This window comes from Bubalus kerabau, chromosome 18 (genome assembly GCF_029407905.1).
Source record: "Bubalus kerabau isolate K-KA32 ecotype Philippines breed swamp buffalo chromosome 18, PCC_UOA_SB_1v2, whole genome shotgun sequence".
Classification (NCBI taxonomy): Eukaryota; Metazoa; Chordata; class Mammalia; order Artiodactyla; family Bovidae; genus Bubalus; species Bubalus kerabau.
Window position 1 is genome coordinate 19,726,488 of NC_073641.1, and position 21,195 is coordinate 19,747,682.

At 38.4% G+C, this 21,195-nt stretch overlaps 1 protein-coding gene across 1 annotated transcript in view; it reads right to left on the reverse strand.

The window, feature by feature from the left end:
• ZSWIM6 (zinc finger SWIM-type containing 6) overlaps positions 1–21,195 on the reverse strand; it is a 225,250-nt gene that overhangs the window by 57,583 nt on the left and 146,472 nt on the right. The window contains exons 3-4 of the mRNA XM_055554821.1: positions 12,898–13,046; positions 9,214–9,364 (exon numbers count right to left, since the gene is read on the reverse strand). Coding sequence (XP_055410796.1) covers positions 9,214–9,364; positions 12,898–13,046 — 300 coding nt within the window. The remainder of the gene's footprint in view (positions 1–9,213; positions 9,365–12,897; positions 13,047–21,195) is intronic.

Below are 21,195 nucleotides of genomic sequence, written 5' to 3' on the forward strand. Positions count from 1 at the left end.
TCTGTAAAGATCTCTTTTAATGCCGAGAATCTACTACTTTCTATTAGTATACACTTTTACATTTTTCTCTTTATTTGTACTCTTTCTCATACAGGGTACTGAATGGATAATTAAGCCCTAGCAGCTGCCATCAAGAGAAGGATGGTTGATAGTATTACACAGGAGCTACTTATCAGAGATTTGCCCACTGTATAGAAATATGCATTCTCTTTTTGGGTTAACTTCTGACCCAAACTAGAAATTACTCTGCCTACTTAAAGCAGAAAATAAACCCCTTTTCCTATCCCCACAACAGAACAGAACCCAGAGGCCTCTGACCCGAAAACACAGAGGTCTCAGTTTTAAGGGACAGAAAGCAGGAGAACCACACAACGGAGAAAGAAACCAGGCCCCAGTAATGAGGACTCAGTAGCAGATAGACATTCTGAGAACAGTGCTGGAGGGAAGCAAAGCCTCCTGAGCAATACAATGGACAAAGCTTCTGTATTTAGAGGGAGCTCTGAATAATGAGGGGAAAAACAGAGGCTGAGACAGGAGCACAAACCCCATTTCAGAGCAGGACAGCCCAGCCCATGGGCAGGAGGGTCTGCAGAGCCTGTGGACCACATGAGGTAAGGACAGGCCAGGACAGATACAGTGAGTGACCTAAGGGTTTTCACTGGCTCCATAACAAGAGGGACTGGAAAAGAAGAGCAAAGGTTCCATTTATTCCATCTGCAGTAAGCAGTTTCTGTATGATTGCTGTTGTTGTTGTTCAGTCACTAAGTCATATTCAACTCCTTGCGACCCCATGGACTGCAGAACGCCAGGCTTCCCTGTCGATATGCTTATTATATACTACAGTTCTTAATCAATTGCATATATTTGGCTATTCTGCATTAATGGGTTGTTTTTTTTTTTTTTCAGAGGTTGAACTTAGAGAGCCTCTGAGAACACAGGTGGGTAACTAGACTAGGTTAAGATCTGCTAACAACTGCAAAAAGGACTGTGGGGCCATGGGTGGGCAGACCAGGCCAGGCAGCTTTCAAAGTGTTTCCTGCCATCGAGGTAAGCTTCACTTTGCCCCTATTCTCCTCTGAGCAGAAAGACTGCCAGGCAGAGAGGAATATTGGTCTTTTAAAATAAGCTGAGGATGGTGTGTAGTTTAGGGTTTAAGTCTTTGAAGTCACTGACACCTAGGATCAAATTCCTGTTCTGCTGTTGTGACGTTAGGCAAGTTATCTGGTCTTCTTATAGCTCAGTTTTCTTGGCTATAAAATTGGGGCTAATAATTGTCCCTGGGTTTCCCCGGTAGCTCAGCTGGTAAAGAATCCGCCTGCAATGCAGGAGACACCGGTTCAATTACTGAGTCAGGAAGATCTGCTAGAGAAGGGATAGGTTACCCACTCCAGTATTCTTGGGCTTCCCTGGTGGCTCAGCTGGTAAAGAACCTGCCCACAATGCAGGAGACCTGGTTTCGATCCCTGGGTCAGGAAGATCCCTGGAGGATGGAATGGCCACCCACTCCAATATTCTGGCCTATATAGGCCAGTCTATTGCATGGACTGTATAGTCCATGGGGTCACAGAGAGTGACTTTCATTTCCAGTAACTGCTCCTATCTCACAGGGTTGTTTTAAGAATTAAATAAAATAATGTATGCTTTATGCGCTTAGCATAGAGCCCGATAAATAAGTGCTGGCATCTGTGTTGAGTTTAGTAGCTGGACCACAATGGGGAGAAAAGCAAAAACTTGGATCCTGTAATGTCTACTCTCTCCTCCTCCTCCCCACCCCTTGAATTTAAGCAACAATGAAGATCAACAAGGCTGGACTGAAAATCTTAAAAGACAACATTTCGGATAATGAGATCCTCCACTGAGTTCTCCTTGTGTTTGCTCATGTTATTCCTTTTTTCTGTAGTACTCTCATTGAAAATTAAAGTGTTAGTCGCTCAGTCATGCCCGACTCAGCAATCCCATGTACTGTAGCCCACCAGGCTTCTCTGTCCATGGGATTTTCCAGGCAAGAATAATGGAGTTGGTTGCCATGTGGGTTGCCATGCCCTCCTCCAGGGGATCTTCCAAACCCAGGGATCAAACCTGGGTCTCCTGCATTGCAGGCAGATTCTTTACCATCTGTGCCACCAGGGAAGCATTGCTTCTTTCCTATAACTCTTCTCCATGAACATCCTGTAAAACCATGCTAAGTTCAGTCTATTTATTTACTAATATGTGAATAAATTACTCTATAAAAAGTGCTCTACAGTTCATTCAAGCCTATTCTAATTTCTCCTATCTCCTGGTGGTTGCATCTCTGCTGCTGCTGCTGCTAAGTCACTTCAGTCGTGTCCGACTCTGTGTGACCCCATAGACGGCAGCCCACCAGGCTCCACCATCCCTGGGATTCCCCAGGCAAGAACACTGGAGTGGGTTGCCATTTCCTTCTCCAATGCATGAAGGTGAAAAGTGAAAGTGAAGTCGCTCAGTCGTAATCGACTCTTAGCGATCCCATGGGCTGCAGCCTACCAGGCTTATCCGTCCATAGGATTTTCCAGGCAAGAGTACTGGAGTGGGGTGCCATTGCCTTCTCCAGTTGCATCTCTACTCCCTCTGTACTCCCAGTACCATCATCAGCAGTAAAATCAAATACTTAATACATCTATTCTTTCTGATCAGGAAACACAAAAGACTCTGAAAAGAAGGGTTAACAGGAAGGCATCGAAATGGTGTTAAGTAGTAAAATTATATTCTCCTGTGCCCAGGAAGACAAGCTGGCAGGTGATGAGCAATCCCTGATATGTGGTTCATTAGGATTACACACTACACTTACAGCTACATGGAAGTTTCCAAGGCTGTACTGACATCTTTTTGCTGCACAGGGACTCTGGGAATTGCTGTTTTCTCCACGGCACTAGCAAAAGCATATCAACTTATATGGCAAGCTATACTGGAATGCTTTCCAGTTTTCAATGAGAACCCGTTACTCCTCTGCCTATTTACTAGCCACTGCTTTCCTGGTGGCTCAGCTGATAAAGAATCCGTCTGCAATGAAGGAGACCTGGGTTTGATCCCTGGTTTGGGAAGAACCCCCAGAGAAGGGAAAGGCTACCCACTCCAGTATTCTGGCCTGGAGAATTCCATGAACTGTACAGTCCCATGGGGTTGCAAAGAATCAGACACGACTCAGAGACTTTCACTTTCTTTCGATCAACTTTAAAATGTAGAAAGCCTGAGTTTGCCTTTACCATAAAAACTAAGTATGGGGCTCAAAACAGTGGGGGAATTACTAAGACTTTTGTTTCTGGAGACATAAGATAGCATAAAATTTCTCCACAATTACCTTCAAAGCTAAACCTTTAGAATCTTACTTCTGGCTCTGCACAAGGTCCTCCAGTTACTTAGAGCACTGTTTTGAATATGTGACTAAAGCATAAGTTTTCTTCTTTATTCAAGAATAATGTGGGTAGGTGCAGAAGAGGCTGATAGAAGTGACTATTTATATCTGGGATGATAGCTTGGACAGGGTTCTAGGTCCATGGAGTAGGTGCATGTGTGCATGCTAAGCTGCTTCAGTCGTGTTTGACTCTTTGTGACCCTATGGACCGTAGGCCACCAGGCTCCTCTGTCCATGTGCTTCTCCAGGCAAGAATACTGGAGTGGGTTGCCATGCCCTCCTCCAAGGGATCCTCCTGACCCAGGGATCAAAGCCACATCTCTTACATCTCCTGCAATGGCAGGTGGGTTCTTTACCACTAGCTTCACCTGGGAAGCCCCATGGAGTAGGTAATATTTAGTATTTTGCAATATATGTAGTCCCAATGGTTGGGCTAAGTTCTCTACTACTCAATGTAGATTTATCCTGATGTCAAAGTCCACTGAATCTTTATACCCACTCAATCTATCCAGCACCCTACCAAGGAATATTATTATAACTACTGCTCAATAACAGTATGGGGCTTCACAGGTGGCACAGTAGTAAAGAATCTGCCTGCCAATGCAGGAGATACAAGAGATGTGGGTTTGATCCCTGGGCTGGGAAAATCCTCTGGAGTAGGAAATGGCAAGCCACTTCAGAATTCTTGCCTGGAGATCATAGCAAAAATCAACAAAACCAAAAGCTGGTTTTTTGAAAGGATAAATAAAATTGACAAACCATTAGCCAGACTCATCAAGAAACAAAGGGAGAAAAATCAAATCAATAAAATTAGAAATGAAAATGGAGAGATCACAACAGACACGTGTACCCCAATGTTCATCGCAGCACTGTTTATAATAGCCAGGACATGGAAGCAACCTAGATGTCCATCAGCAGATGAATGGATAAGAAAGCTGTGGTACATATACACAATGGAGTATTACTCAGCCATTAAAAAGAATACATTTGAATCAGTTCTAATGAGGTGGATGAAACTGGACCCTATTATACAGAGTGAAGTAAGCCAGAAAGAAAAACACCAATACAGTATACTAACGCATATATATGGAATTTAGAAAGATGGTAACAATAACCCTGTGTACGAGACAGCAAAAGAGACACTGATGTACAGAACAGTCTTATGCACTCTGTGAGAGAGGGAGAGGGTGGGAAGATTTGGGAGAATGGCATTGAAACATGTAAAATATCATGTATGAAACGAGTCGCCAGTCCAGGTTCAATGCACGATACTGGATGCTTGGGGCTGGTGCACTGGGACGACCCAGAGGGATGGAATGGGGAGGGAGGAGGGAGGAGGATTCAGGATGGGGAACACATGTATACCTGTGGCAGATTCATTTTGATATTTGGCAAAACTAATACAATTATGTAAAGTTTAAAAATAAAATTAAAAAAAAAAAAAAAAAAAAAAGAATTCTTGCCTGGAAAATTCCATGGACAGAGAGGAGCTTGGTAGGCTATAGTCCTTGGGGTTGCAAAGAATCGGGCACAACTGAGCAACCGAGTACACACAAACACAATAACAGTATACAAGGAAATGCAAACTAAAAAATCTAACTATGGCTATTTCTACCCACACACAGTTAGGTGTCTCTATCAAAAGCTTTGAAGAAAACTCAGAGATACCACCTTGTTCTTATGAACCAAGTGAGCAAACTCAGAGCAGTAAGACCCTTGTGATGGCAGCCCAACCTCTCCCAAAGAAACAAGGTTACATGACAGAGAGCAAAACAGATGACTCAGCTCAGAGGAAAAGTTTAAAATCTGGAGGAAAAGTATTACATACAACATATTATGAAAGTGAAAATTTAAGGATTTTTCCCTGTGATAAAACTGCAATTAAATCTTATTTAACTGTTTCCTCTAATGACGTCCAGTTTAATTAAGTTTTAATAGACTGGCAGCCATAACCTATAGTTTTATGAAGCAAAGTCAACTTGCGGCCTAAGAAGACATTTAAGGCAAGAGACCCATCAACACAGACAAGAGGTTACAATATATTCCCTCATCCCTAAAGACCCCCACAATAATTAAGTGTGCTAAACAGTCAGCCATTAGGGCTAACAGTAGGTGTGCTCACCACCAATCCGCACTGGGCTGTTCCTTGAAAGCCAAGGGTTATTTCTGTGATCTGCTTTCCAGAAAATTTGCCTGGAGTAAAGAACACAACTGAAAAGGTATGTGTTCTATAGCTCTACCAGACATGTGTCATGTCTACCAAACATGCAGCTTCTCCCGCTGCACTGGGATTTCTGTCTCAAGATTTTAATATATACATGTTCTCACAGCTGATCATGATACAACACTCATCTTGAGAAGACTGTCAGATGTGTAAGAAAACATCAAGTAGAGAAAAGCAAAATTAATATAGGAAAAACTGATTCACGGGATCTTAATAGTATGCATCTGAATCTATTTCATACTACATTATGAAAATCACAGCATAAATCAAAAACATTAACTCAGACCAAATGAATATCATAGGCATTTATTTTAGACAAGAACTGAGCATAATCATCCCTTTGTTAGCCAGAGAATGGGGCAAAGAAATTGGGCCTATTGATACCTCAAATAAGATCGCATGCATTTATTTGAATGAAAGAAAGAACTAAATGAATAGGTTATTTTTTAAAACTAACTTTGAAACATCAGCACTTGCATTTTAATAAATCACATATACTCAAAAAAACTGTAAATCTTGGGGAAGGGGGGTATCTGATCCTATGAAAGAAAAATAAAATTTTGTAATCTGGCTGACAACTGATGCCTCTGAATCTCTCTGCCAAGAAGCAGTTACTTGGCTGAGATACTCTTACTTGTACACTTTCATCAGATTAAGGCTTTCATGCCAGGAATTTTTTTCCTCCTGGTGTATTGGCCATTGCCAGAAATGGACCCATCGAATCCACCGGTGCTAAGGAGTTAAGCATCTGAGATTTAATTTAACAGTTTCAGCTTTATTAAGCTGTCACAGAGCGGCCCTACTTTGATAACAGTAGCTGCTCCAATTATGGCTTGGTTTAGGGTTGACAAGTATAATGATTCATTCGTGGCACATGAGAAGCAATAAAAGGTTGTTTTGCATTACAGCTTTAAAAATGTGGGCACTTTTTTCATTTAATTTGTCACTTAGCTTTTGCTAAGAGGACATTTAAATTGCAGTAAAAGGCAAATGGGGCTTTTAGTTTAAATGTAATCCCCATATTTAAATGATCTGTAATGGTGCAGTGTTGGAGTGGGAATACTATTGTCTCACAGTGGGTCCTGATGGTGACATGTGACATTTGTATTCAGGTCCTGTATTATCCATGTGGCTAAAGGGCTTCCAATTTCATTTCACAGCCAGAAGCCTGCAGAAAACACCAATTAACTTGCAGATCCCATTTGCCGACAAAACTCAGCCTCTTCTCAATGTCTGGCATCTGGCAGTGCTCAGCATTTAATTCCAAAGCAGAGCCTTGAAGCAATGTGAGCCCTGTGCAGGGGCACAAAGTCAAATTCCCCCATTTTCTGAAGAAGCAAAATCCTTTTCTTTTGTAGTCCAGAAGCAACTTTTAGTTAATTTTTTTGGTGAATGAATGTTAAGATTTGAGAGCTACTGTTACGCCCACGTGAGATTCTTCGCAGAACTTAGACTTCATTAAAATGGCAAGTGACCTCTGCTCACCATCACAGTATGCAGAATTTACAGCAGTCTAGTAATGACTGGATGGCAGGGCGGGGGGCATGATTTGTGAAAAAAGAAAACACAGGCCAAGAATATGTATTCTTCATCTTGGGCTGAAATCAAAGAACTTGGATAAAGCCTGGTCCATAATTAGAAAGGTAGTCCATCAGAGAGTGTAATAAGAATCAGCTAGTGAAAACTTCTGCCTAATGAGAATTAATACTTTTGATTGGGAGCTGAAGTACATAATTTTCAAGGCCAACTTGCAAAAGTGAAATACAACTAATGGATTAAATGTAAACACTGAAAATCGTATTTAACTGTATCACTTGTACTTTTTTTTGGTAACCAAAATATTTAGTTGATATTTTCTTTCTAATTAGTTATTTGTAATTTTAAGCTTCTTTAAGTACCAAAGCTCTTTAAATTTTATTCATCTAATATCAATCCAATAATTTTTCCTGAAATGATTCCCTTCATTATAGTTTTTTTTTTAAATGTTAATCCTTTTTACTGCCATAAACCAACTAGTCAATTCAACACTTACTATAGAGTTACAAAACTGAGGAGTCTTTACTTATAAATCACTCAGTATTCTATAAAAATTTTTGTTTAAACCACACATTACACTTGTGTACTCCAACTACCACACTGAGCTCCCAAACATTTCCTGCCAGGACACCAAAAGGATCTACTATAGTTACAGACTGATTTAAATCCTGATTGACGGAAAGGCCACTAACATTACTTCTGGTGACCCAAGGAAAGTACTAAGATGAAATTATTATAAGACACTTAGTAAAAAATACTTCGGGAAAAGGTCAACAAGTATCTTAACGCTGGGGAATAGCAGACACATGTTAAAAAACAAACAGGAGCTGTCATCCACAAACCAGTTCCTGAACACACATCCTATTAATGGGAAAAAGGAAACTTTGATGTCCAACTGTTTACCATCTTGTTGTATAACCTTAAAGGGTCACACTATGTCATTTTGTGGAAGTTTCCTAACCTCCTCAGACTTTAGTTTCCTTATCTGTAAGCAGTTCATCTCAAAGGTCCCTTCCAAACATTATAACTGATACCTTTACAGACAAGTCTTTCTTGGTCTGGGCATGGGATCAACAGCATGATGTGGTCTATCAATAGCCAAGAGGAAGACAGAAGGTGAAGGTATGAAGACTTCTACTATTCAATTTCACTGAAACTAGAAAGTGAAAGTGAAAGTCACTCAGTTGTGTCTGACTCTTTGAGACCCCATGGACTATACAGTTCATGGAATTCTCTAGGCCAGAACACTGGAATGAGTAGCCCTTCCCTTCTCCAGGGGAAGTTCCCAACCCAGAGATCAAACCCAAGTCTCCCGCGTTGCAGGCGGATTCTTTACCAGTTGAGCCGCAAGGGAAGCCAAACCTTCTAATAAATATCCAGAACATAAAATTAAAACAGGCACTGACAAAATATTTGCCAAAAATTCCATTTGTCACATACAGATTTCTTAATAGACAACAAATTCATTATTAATTTCTCTAGCAATGAGTACTGAGTAACAAGAGTCATCTCTGCAAATTTCTCAGTAAACACAAGTAGTGGATTTCTCATTTTTTTCAACCACCTGCTGTATTTACATCTTTACCACCATGGATTTGGAAAGCAATAAAAATTATAGAGTTTGCTGTGACTTTTCCATTTTGACAATCAGTAGTTCATCTAAGTTGAGAATAATTTTTAAAAATGATGACTCAAGTTACTTTCAATAACTTTAATGTAGGTAAAAGGGGAAAATGGCCAAATTCCAGCTGAATTGATTACAATATTAGTCTGGAAACGAATAATCAATTCTATTGTACCAAATACCTATCTGGAAATACACATTCCCCACCCCCCCAAATACTTAAAAGCAGAGCCTGTGCTTGCTTTCCTCAACATCAGACAATTCCCCCCAAACGCTGCCAAGACTGATTCCTGCAAATGTTTCATTCTCCCTGTCCTAGCCAGTGTACACTGGCGACAAGTTCATGTAAGAGCAGCTCTCTCTTCTGCAATATTCTGACCATGCTTTTTCCACTTTCTATCCCAGGCTTCAGCCACATACAACTCAATGGCAATCCATCAGAAGATTTACACTCACCCAACTCATCCCAGAGCTGCCTGTATTTGTCAGTCATTGCAGTGCCTTGTTGCCTCCAAAGTGACAGACGAGGGTCAGCCATGAATTGCTCTGTTATCAAAGTCAACATTCGGGCCCCATTTGAGTCCCTCATCTTCAACATCTCCCGCACCTAGTGGGGGGAAAAAAATACCTTCAGAAAAATGTTAAAAAATGAACAGTAATACAGAGACAGTACACCTTACTTCTTTGGGGAGGGAAGTTAGGGTGGTGGTGGTGGTGGATTCTTTTAACACCATCCTTTTTAAGCAAACAAAAGTTGTTAAAAATAAGCCTTTGTCCTCAATGGCAATTTAATCAAAGAATGACCACTAATTGTTTTAAAATTGTGTTTTTGAATCCACAAAAGAAAAAATAAATTGCTTAACTTCCCAATTCCCCCCTAAAAATGTTTTTGCCAGACTGCAAAGCAACAATACCAAAACAAACAAGACAAATCATTTGGTACCTTCTTAACTCCCTGACTGACTGCACTACCACCAGAGTAATGGAGTCTAAAGAAGTGTACCAAAAACTTTTTAGAGATCTTCTAAACTGATCTAATGATGTCTACAGTAATAGCATCTATCCTTCATTTTTTTTAAAACTTTATTCACATACATACAATTCACCAATTTAAACTGTACAATTCAGTGGTTTTTAGTATATTCAAGCACAAGCTGTACAAGTCCTTCGTTTTTGAGGTAAATTAGTAATTGCACTAGATTCTTTCTCACCAAGGGTTTCAACATAAAGAGCAACACATACTTCTCTTCATTCAGATGGGACTGTTTTTGCAATGGAATGTTCAGGGCTGTGTAAGTTCAAGAACTCTTTTGCTCCAAATGAGCAATCCTTATAGCAGAATCATAAGTGACTTCATAAATTAACTCTGCTTCTCTGTTTTGGAACATCAAGCTCTGTCCATTATCCTTCTGTTAATAGTTCCCAGATAAATGAGAAAGCAAAGAAGGAAATATAAGGCTAAGTTGCTCTACAGGAAATCCTAATGAATCCATCCATTCCTAAAGTGTGAAATGTTGTATGTTCAACAACAGGAATCTAAGCTGAACGCCAGTTCTCTGAATAGGAAATTAGCAGACCAAGGTCATAAGTAGTAGTTGAGAGGGGAAGAGTCCTTTTATTCAAAATTCTTTCTATGTGAAAGCCAAATGGAGGAGGAAATAGGAGATCTTTAATAAAGCAGCCTAAACCTCTAGGTCAATATATTCTGCCTCAGGCCTGTACCCTGAGAAGTAATGGAACCACCTCTCCACAGGCTTCAGAATTTGAGTCTTGTAGAGAACTCAAATGCACTTCTACACTGAATCACAAGAGTGTGCTTCCAGAAGCACTGTTTCAATAATCTTAAGAAGTACTAAAAAGCAGAAAGAAATGGAGTTGCCATTTGTTGGACATCTTGCTAAAGAGTTTTACATTTATACTTCTCCTTTTAATCTTCACAACATCCACAATAAGTAGGGCAGATTATAACACTGATTTTACAAATTATAAAGCCATGCCTCAGAAGTGAAGTAACTTGTCCAAAGGACAAGAGGAACAACTGGAATCAGAATCCAGATCTGTCTTAACTCTGGAAATTATGCCATTTTGAAAATTAGATGTTGCTGTTACTTCATGTAACATATATAATGTGTACACCATATATACATAGATAAAAATAGCAATTGCAGGCCCATCTAATTCTTCTTCCACTAGGCCGCAGTGTACTTTCTACTGATACAAGAATCTAAGAAATACTTACTGTGTGTCTAAATACACCAAACCTTTAATATTACCTCTTCACGTTATAGATTTAATTTATTATTTATTTCCCTGATGAATTTCTAACCTACTACTCAGTTAGCAACAGCAATGAAAATAAATGCTTTACTACTAAGCATATAAACCCAGAACTACTGATCAACCCTCAAGTACATCTATATAGCCTAAAGGTAATTAATTTCAGACTGTTGACTCTGACACATTACAAGAGTTTGAAGTGCTATGAATTACCAAAGATTCATTAAGTCACGTGAAATAATTTTAGAGTTAGATGTATTCTTGAAAGTGAAAAATGAAAGTCGCTCAGTCGTGTCTGACTCTTTGCGACCCTGTGGACTGTAGCCCACCAGCCTCCTCTGTCCATGGGATTCTCCAGGCAAGAATGCTGGAGTGAATAGCCACTTGCTTCTCTAGGGGATCTTCCTGACCCAGGAATTAAACTGGGTCTCTTGAATCGCAGGCAGATTCTTTCCTGTTTGAGCCACTACTATAATTCTTGAAAAACTGGCAATGTATACATGGTATATGAGATACAAGTTTTTTTAAAGGCTGCACTGCATGGCATGCGGGATCTTAGCTTCCTGACCACGGATGGAACCTGTGCTCACCAAAGTGGGAGCTCGGAGTCTTAACCACTGGACTGCCAGGAAAATCCTGGGCTAAAGCTTTATTTAAAGGGTTTTCATTAATCAGAATACACTAGTTTTTGGCCATAAGCAGTAACAGTTTACTTTAATTCTTCTGAGAAATGGCAATCCACTCCAGTATTCTTGCCTACGAAATCCTATTGGACAGAGGAGCCTGGTGGGCTGTAGTCCATGGGATTGCAAAGAGTCAGACATGACTGAGTGACTAAACTTACCCACAAAAGGTTTTAATTACTATGAATATGAGAGAAATTGTTTAACAAAAGTATCAATGAACATAGTTATCTGTTCCTTTAAAACCAATCTGAATTCATTATCTATAATGATGGCTGCACCCCCATTGAAAAGACATTGCCTTAACATTATTTAAAAAGCATTTTATCCAGTATTTAGAAATGTGTTCATGGTACTAAAGTTCTGTGTAAAGCAACAGACACAGCTTCTGTTCACAATGAACTGAAGATAACTTTGTCTCTTAGGCGATCAAATATTTGTGATGAAAATTAACATTTACCAAGACCCAACTACTGTTAAGACACCATTATCATATAACATCATAATCACAACAACTAGAAGGGATATGCTATTATTTACCTAAATTTATACATGAGGAAACTGACTTAAATAACTTGCAAAGATATACACACTCACGATTTTAGAACTGAGATTTAAACCCAGGTTTCTATTTCTCCAAAGTTTACGTTCTTGAAACTAATTTTAAAATATTAACATTAAACTAATTATACAAAGCATATCTTAAGGACTATATTCAAATTTATGCTCTATTTGGGAAAATTAACCAGAAAAGTTTTTTAAAAACTGAAAAAAAATGGCATTTCAATTACTATCAAGCTATTTTTAGTATTGAACAGTTTTTCAAAATTGTATAAGAACTAAAAAAAGACAAAAATGGCCCATATCTTACCTAAAGACATCTAAGTAAATTAATGCTTGCATTACAACACAGAAGTCTCTAATGGTTGATTACAACTTTATTTTTTTCCCTTGGGCCATGCCACTCAGCTGACAGGATCTTAGTCACCCCTGACCAGGGACTGAACTGGAGCCCCAGCAATAAACGTGTGGAGTCCTAACCACTGGACTGCCAGGTAATTCCCATTTCTTAAAAAAAAAAAATTTACAAAGAAGCCTTTATCTTTTTCTATACATGGTCGTATATACTTTCTATAAATGTATATATTTAGAATATTTCTTTAAAAATAAAAAGTCATACCTTTGCAAAGAGCAAATTAAGCTGCTTCCCTGATCCGTGGTACCCGCCCTGGGAAAGGAACAGTTTAACCTGTTCTTGAACCTGCTCTTCATCTAAGTGCCAGCAGTTTTCATCATCTATACTAGCACCTGCTGTTGGATCAGGAGCACCTAGAAATAGAAAGAAAAAATAACACATATGCTAGATAAAAACTCTGTGCTAACAGGACTCTGACAATAAACTTGAAAAGAATTAAGATTCTATACTTTTTGCCTAAATACTTTTTAATCCAATCTCAATATACATACAAATGTATGACCGAAAATAAGTGTGAAATTATTCTTTTATATGCAGAACTTTGCTGCTCTGTGCTAAGCTGAAAGGTAATGACTTAAGAGCTGAGATGTTTCCTTTTTTTTAACATCAGAGACTGTACATGAGGAGATGAATTTACAGGTTCTCTAAAAAATATAAAAATTCACAAAAATGTCTCATTGTAAATATATTGTGTTTATAAAACTCTGCTATGTAGACTTATTTGTAAAATGTTTTTCAAAGACACTAGAAAAATATGAAACCAAGTAAACTCAGCAGAGTATTTCTCTTTACTCTGTTAATTCAAGAAGCTCTCACCATTATTTGCTGCTGTATAAACTGCATGCTGACATAAGTCTTTAGTTGCAGAAAACCAAAGATTGAAAAGGGAAATCAAGCCACTTGGGAACAGGCAGTGCAGCTGTTGTACTAAACCAGGTTATAGTATCACCTTGCCAAACTGCGTAAATATTTTATTGCTGAAGTAAACACAAAAGATAACATCTATGTAACAGTCTGCAGACTACCTTAGAAATTAAAATTACCTGGATATTTAGGCAAGTGAAAACTGTTTTGTATTTATTAATAAAATAAAATGGTATTAAAGGCCTAAGATTCATTAAGTAATACAAAAACGAATCTAAAACCTCTCATTAACAGTGTTCATCTGCTTATTAAGCCCTAAAAAAAATCTGTAGATATGGTTCCACACTTCTTTTAATAATCTTACACAGACTCATTTGGCCAAGGAAATAATCACTAACATGTGCTTGGGACCAGGTTCCATTAGTCTCTAGGAGCAAGAATTGGTCTGTGAACCTCCCTGAAAAAGTGTGCATTCATTCATTCAGAAAACATATTTACTGAGAGCCCTCTGCTCGACTCAGGGATGGAATGGGGTACAAAATAGAATTCCTGTCCTCACAGAATTTATTATCTAGTTCAATGGCTTTCAAACTTTTTTGACTAAGAGCCACAGTAAGAAACATAATTAATACCATACCAATACACCTGTGTATCTGGACACTTATATGAACACATCTATTTATTAATCTGAAGCAAAAGTATGATCAAAAAATATCCTTTCTGTAAAAGTGAGAAGGTCTGATATTTTCTGTACTATTTCACTTTTTAAAGGCTCGTCATGATTTTTAAAAACTGATTTCATAATGAATAATGGGTTGCAATCTACTATTATTGAAACACTGCTTTAAGTGTGTGAAACAAATACCAATGTAATCACCCATTCAAATATATAAGAATAAATGAATTATTCATAGAAAAGCACAAAGAGCCAGGAGACTATCAGAGAGCTCTGACCTGGCCTTGGATTGGCAGAATACGCATATGGAGCTGAGATCTGCCTTAAGTAGATTAGAAGATAACTAAAGGCAGGAATAGGAAGCACTGAATCTACATGTGAGACTAAGAGCTTAGGCAGAGGTCTCAGGCAGAAAGGAACATGGTATGCAGATGAAACAAAAGATACTGTCCACACAACTCAACAGTAGAGGATGAGGGCAAAGAGCAACACAAGACAACTCGAGAACAGAAGAAGGGCCAGAGAGCACTGACAAGGGAGGAGCTTGTTTTTTCTCCCTAAAAGTAAGGAATGGTAATTCACAACAAGGTCATAAAAAGTAGAAGAAAAGAATACTCTAAAAAGTAAAAAATGTTCTGCTCTGATACACATCAATTTCAACAGTCCTACGGAGTCCCTTGGACTGCAAGGAGATCCAACTAGTCCATTCTGAAGGAGATCAGCCCTGGGATTTCTCTGGAAGGAAAGATGCTAAAGATGAAACTCCAGTACTTTGGCCACCTCATGCGAAGAGTTACTCATTGGAAAAGACTCTGATGCTGGGAGGGATTGGGGGCAGGAGGAGAAGGGGACGACAGAGGATGAGATGGCTGGATGGCATCACTGACTCGATGGACCTGAGTCTGGGTGAACTCTGGGAGTTGGTGATAGACAGGGAGGCCTGGCGTGCTGTGATTCATGGGGTCACAAAGAGTCGGACACGACTGAGTGACTGATCTGATCTGACCATGGAGTATTAAGCAGCCATAAAAATGAATGTGAAGATTCTTTATGTACTGCAATGGAAAGATATACCTGAGATATGGGTGATCAGGGAACTCAGAGAGAGACGGTTTTCTGGATTATACAATTAGATAAAACACTGGACAACTCACTCCCTGATACACAGACCACCAGAGCAGGATCAGGTTTCGGGGAGGGGCAGTGTTTGCATCATGAATACAGATTTGATTATTATTATTTTTAATATTTTGGCCATACCTCTCAGTATGCAGAATCTTAGTTCCCTGACCAGGTATAGAACTTACACCCCCTGCAGTAGAAGCTCTGAGTCTTAACCACCGGACCGCCAGGGAAATCCATGAGTTCAGCTTTAGATGTGGTGAATTTGAAGTATCTCTGAGATACTCAGCCAAGAAGAGGGGAAAGGATTTAAAGTACGGAGCTAGATATACTATGGGATGCGGTACAGGGTAAAAAATTGTCTAGGATGGAACCATATGGAAGGCCAACATTTAAAGGCTGGGCAAGAGCCACTATCAGCCAATCAAGTAGGGAGGCATGGGAGGAAAAGAAGGAGGGAGAAAGATATAAATATATTCCACTCCTACCAAGGAAGGAAATCCTATCAAAAACAAACTACTGCTCAAGTATCCTCACATGAATTAGATTTCATTTTCTCTCTCAATGTCCCCTGGAGGTGAGTATAGCTCATGATCCCCTTTCTATAGAAGGAGAAACACAGGTCCAGAGTGATTATGACCTGTCTGTCCACAGCACACACTGCCAAATGCAGTCTCCCAGTTCTCTCCCCTGCTGAAGAATATATTCCAGAACCTTGGAGCTCAAGTTGAACCCTGAAAGCATCAAGGCAGCAGTTGTCAACCATAAATCAAAAAAAAATTTAAGGAAGAATACTGGGATCTGTTATCAGATATGTTTCATCTTTACAGGAAAATTTAAGAACACACAATATTGTGAAGAGCTAATTAACTACTGGGGTTATATCTGTATCCCATTGGGATACACAACCCCTAATCCAGCTCACTTCTTTGATTCTAGAGAAAGATGACACAGACACACACCTGCACAAAGACAGGCCTCTGTTTCCTCAGCCCTAATCTATTATGTAGGAATAAAAAATTAAGTAATAAAAATTAGAAATTTTCTGTGACTATGCAGAAAACAATTTAGTCATAAGAATGCACACAAAGGTAATTAGTTGATAAATAAAACACAACTCAACATTTTAGGAAAATAAACACAACTCAACATTTTAGGAAAAAAGACACGTACACTTTACATTATACACCAGGAAATTCATGTTTACAACAACCCTCCCAAAAGAGGATATTTATTTATTAAACTTTAATGCTAAAGTCTAAACACTTAAATCCTAACATGTCATGATTATATGCATTAAAGTATTGCCTAAGCCTTGCATAAAATGTAGATGTGCAAGATTTATTTCTACTCGCTAATGGCTGTCTATAATCAAAGACAAACCTCTCAGAATTTAGCTTTGAGAAAGGCAGGCAAAGAGAAACGTAATTCAAGCATTTATACATTTGCTATTAGATATAACCCACATTGGGCAGGAACCAGAATCTAGGTATATAAATTAAATGGTCCTTTAAAGTGTTTTAAAACTATCATATTTTTTACCCGTATTTATATTTATAATTACAAACTCAATAACTTTTACAACTGTGTAATTAATCTTTGTGAGCATTTTATGACTAAAGCTTAATTTTACAAAGTTTCAAGCCTTCAGGGAAAGTGAAATTATCTGTTGAACACAGTGCAACGGTTTTATTGGCTCTTGCTCCCAGCCAGAGTGTATGAATTTGATTCACTCTCCTACCTTGGTTACATAATGCCATCGGAGGAGAGCAAAGGAGAGTTCACAAACGTGCAGGACTACTGTCCGTCTCTGGCCTTCCCTGTCTGCTACTTGATTTGGTTCTGTTTTAGCTTTGATTTACTCCAGTATCAAAACTCTTACCCCAGCAGTTCTCAAGATCAGGAATGTATCAAGACTCCTGAGGCACACTGTGAAAAGTAGATGCTTAGGCACCACTTCAGACCTACTGAACCAGAATCCTTGCCACCGATAACAAGGCAGGGGCCGTGGAGATGGGAAGTACGGCTGGGAAACACAATTCTGTATTTGGAGGGAATCTCAAACATGGTGGCATATTCTGGATCTTCGGATTGAAAAGTATTCAGGGTCCAGTGTACTCACTAAAGTACACTAAATTTAAGACCTATTGACTAAGGTATCTGTCTCTTATCACAAAAACAGTCATTTCCAAGCACTGGACACTACCAAATCACACTGCAAATTTTAAACTGAAATATTAAGACATATTCAATAACTGGTTTATGCTATGTTTGGTATGTGAAATTATTCACAGCTTTGTATTCTAATGGGGAATTTAATTATTTCTCTTTTCTTAAAACTGCTGGAAAACAAACTCAAACAAAAAGTGAAAGGCTTTAGTTTACATCTTCATCTTAACTGTGACCTAACTGCCTCAGTACCATGGTTGTCCAAATAATGCTTTAAGCATTTACATTTAAGAGTGCTCTTTTTTTGTTGTTGTTAAAATTAAATTGTCAAATTCAGTCTACAGAGGAAGAATGCAGGAAGCAGATGTTTACACTGCAGAGGTGATTAATTCAGCCTCTTTTGCAGGACCTATAAAGGAATGCCATCTCCTACAGTTTTAGTGCCTGCTATTAAAGATAGGAAACATTAAGTCTGTGGCTTACAAAGACACTGGTACACCTGTCTTACAAGCTGAAGGCAAAAATCCTGACATCTAACATTGGCACTGAGAGAGAAAAGGCAACGCAGCAAACTTCAGTGATACAGGTTCAGGAAAAAAAAAAAATCTTTCTTTAGCAAGGATAAGAACTAGAAGACCACTGAAAAATAATGTAATAATGTGTACTGAATAAATACACACTTGAGAAAAGCTTTAAATTTTATTCTTACTGAAATCCTCATTTCAAGGCAGTAACTAATGTCTTCGTTTCCAAATACAATTTTGTGGTGGCTGAAACAGCCAGATCCTTCATCACCTGTTCTCAGTGGTCAGTCCATGTAATTCTACTGCCATGATGCAGTGTGGTATCCTCTCTAAGAGCTGTTAGAGGACAACCTGTTTAGCCTGGAAGCTAATGACAAAGGGAGTCCTGGCATGAGCCAGCCTCTGCTCCCTCAACAAGCCACCTTCCCTTCAACTAAATGCCAAAGAAATAAATAAGTAGCACTGTAATCAGGATATAGCTCAGGGAACTCAAATAGGCCTGTCAAGGTTTATAGCTCCTCTACTCTTTTCCTCTCACCTGACTTTATTACTCATCTCTTATTATTTTTTAATTTACTTCAGAAGTTCCAGTGATATACTTATTCATGTACAGAAATAATCATGTATTTTATATGGATAAAGAGCAATAAAACACTTGTACATTCACTAATGCTCATTAAAAAATGAAGAATATAAGCATAGAGTGCTTAAGAGTTAGGTCATTTTCCATAACCTAACTAACAGATATATTAATATATTAGCAATTACTTGGTACACAAATAATTAAATGCAAAGTTCTCAGAAAGTCTCATTTTTACGTAACCTGACTCTTCTGATTTATTAAAAGAGATCTACTATGATTGCAAGGTTCAAGAATGATTTGCTCAGATTATTTTCACCTGTGGCGGATTCATTTTGATATTTGGCAAAACTAATACAATTATGTAAAGTTTAAAAATAAAATAAAAAATAAAAAAAAAAATAAAACAGAACAACACTTCCACAAAAAAAAAAAAAAGAAACAAAGATTTTTTTAAAAAACTTCACAATTATTTTCCTCAACGATACCACCGCCAGCTGAAGACTCACGTCAACTGCCACATCACAATGATGGATAATCGCAACTTAACTTTACCCCTTTATAACTCTCCTGACCTTATGAAATAGGCACTCTTTACAGACTATGTTTTACACGTAAGAAAACTAAGCCCTGAGGAGATTTAGTTCCTTCCCTCCACTAAAAGTGCTGGAAAGCAAAGGGACTAGAATTCTCATGCAGGCTGTCGAACTTCTAAGTTCTTCAACACCCTGAGTACTCTTACAGCGCGAGGGGTGAAAAGCCTACAGTGAGGGACACGGGGACAAAAGCCCCCAGAGCCAACATGGAGACTTGTTCTTGTCAGTCGCCAAGTGCTGTCGGACAACTTGCGACCCACGGACTGCAGCACACCAGGCTTCCCTGTCCTTCACCATCTGCCGGAGGTGTCTCAAACTCATATCCATTGAGTTGGCAATGCCAGCCAACCAGCTCATCCTCTGTTGTTCCCTTCTCCTCCATTCAGGAGAGGGATGGTGAGCAAACTGATCACAGCTGGTAACAAGCCACTGACAATTATGAGAGTCGGGTAGTGTCAGAGATGACTGTAGGGTATGAGAGAAGGCATGACTTGGAGGTAAAAACAGAAAGGATAAAGGATATCGAGCTAAAAGTAACTTGGCTGCTTCTGTACTACCGTATCACGTATACCTGCTGGGTCAGAGATGTGACGCCTCCCAAAAGATTACTTCTCTTCTGCTAAAACGAGATGTTTTTCCATATGAAGATGATCATGTGTGCATGACTGTATATTTCAACAATTTTTTAGAAGAAATTTAAATCATATTATGAAAACATCAAGTTCTAATTAAAACTTAATGGTAAAACTGGTCATTTTTGAAGGGAGATTTGGCAGTAATTACAAAACTTAAAATGCCCATACCAATTGTTCTGGCATTTCTACTATTAACAAAGAATCTATTACTCAAAAGCACTTGCACAAATTCACACATACAAAAAGAATGGTCACAGTAGAATTGCACATAGTAGAAAAAAATGAAAACAATTTTGAAATCATTTGGTATGTTAATGATTCAACAGACCCATAATATGTAATACTACACAGCACTTAACACAGTAACAGACCTTTTTGTACTAGTAAGATAAAGTATTCATGATGTATGGAAAAAGAAAAAAAAGAAACTACAAAAAAACTTTTAAAACTGTTTTTAAAAAATTACATACTTGTGTGTGCACCAAAAAACTGCCTCACACACTATAAACCACACTATCAGCAGCAGCTGCCTTGGGGGAATAAGGGAGTTATTGGAGACTAAGAGAGCCAATGACTACTTGTCTTTTTATCTTCATTTACTTCTATACGTTTTTCCACATGTATTCTTTTTTTTTTTTTACTTTTACGTTTCACACTACTGCACTTTGAGATAGCACATTTAAAGCAACTTTTATTCTCTCCTATAGATTTGCTAATTAAATTGACCACCACTAGTAGGTCATACCTTTGTTTCACCAACTGTCAATGCCAGAACTTCTACAATAGAAAGGATAATGCTTGTAATAACCAAATTATCTCCCTGGGATAACTGAAAAACTGGTTGCTAACGCAAGCCCAATTACATGAATATGACCATCCACAGGGAAACAAAATGAAGAGAGATGTGACATGAAGCCTCTGTCAAACGACTCCAACTGTCTCTCACTCATATTTGGAACATATGTACAAGAATAAATCTCCAAATTCTAAGAAAACGGAATTTAAAAATGATATCTTTACTTTTTTAAAAGTATCATTGATTTACAATATTATATTAGTTTTAGGGTTTCAGTATTTTTATAGACAACACTCCATCAAAAGTAACTACATGATAATGGTTATAATTCCCTATACTATACAATATACCCTTGTTGTTTATCTATTTTTTATTTTTTTTTAGGTTATGCATTTTGTTTTATTAATTTTAATTGGAGGCTAATTACTTTATTGTATTGGTTTTGTCATACATCAACAGGAATCCGCCACAGGTGTACACATTTTTTTTTAATATACAGTGCTTTGTATCTCTTAATCTCATAACCCTAATTTGACCCTC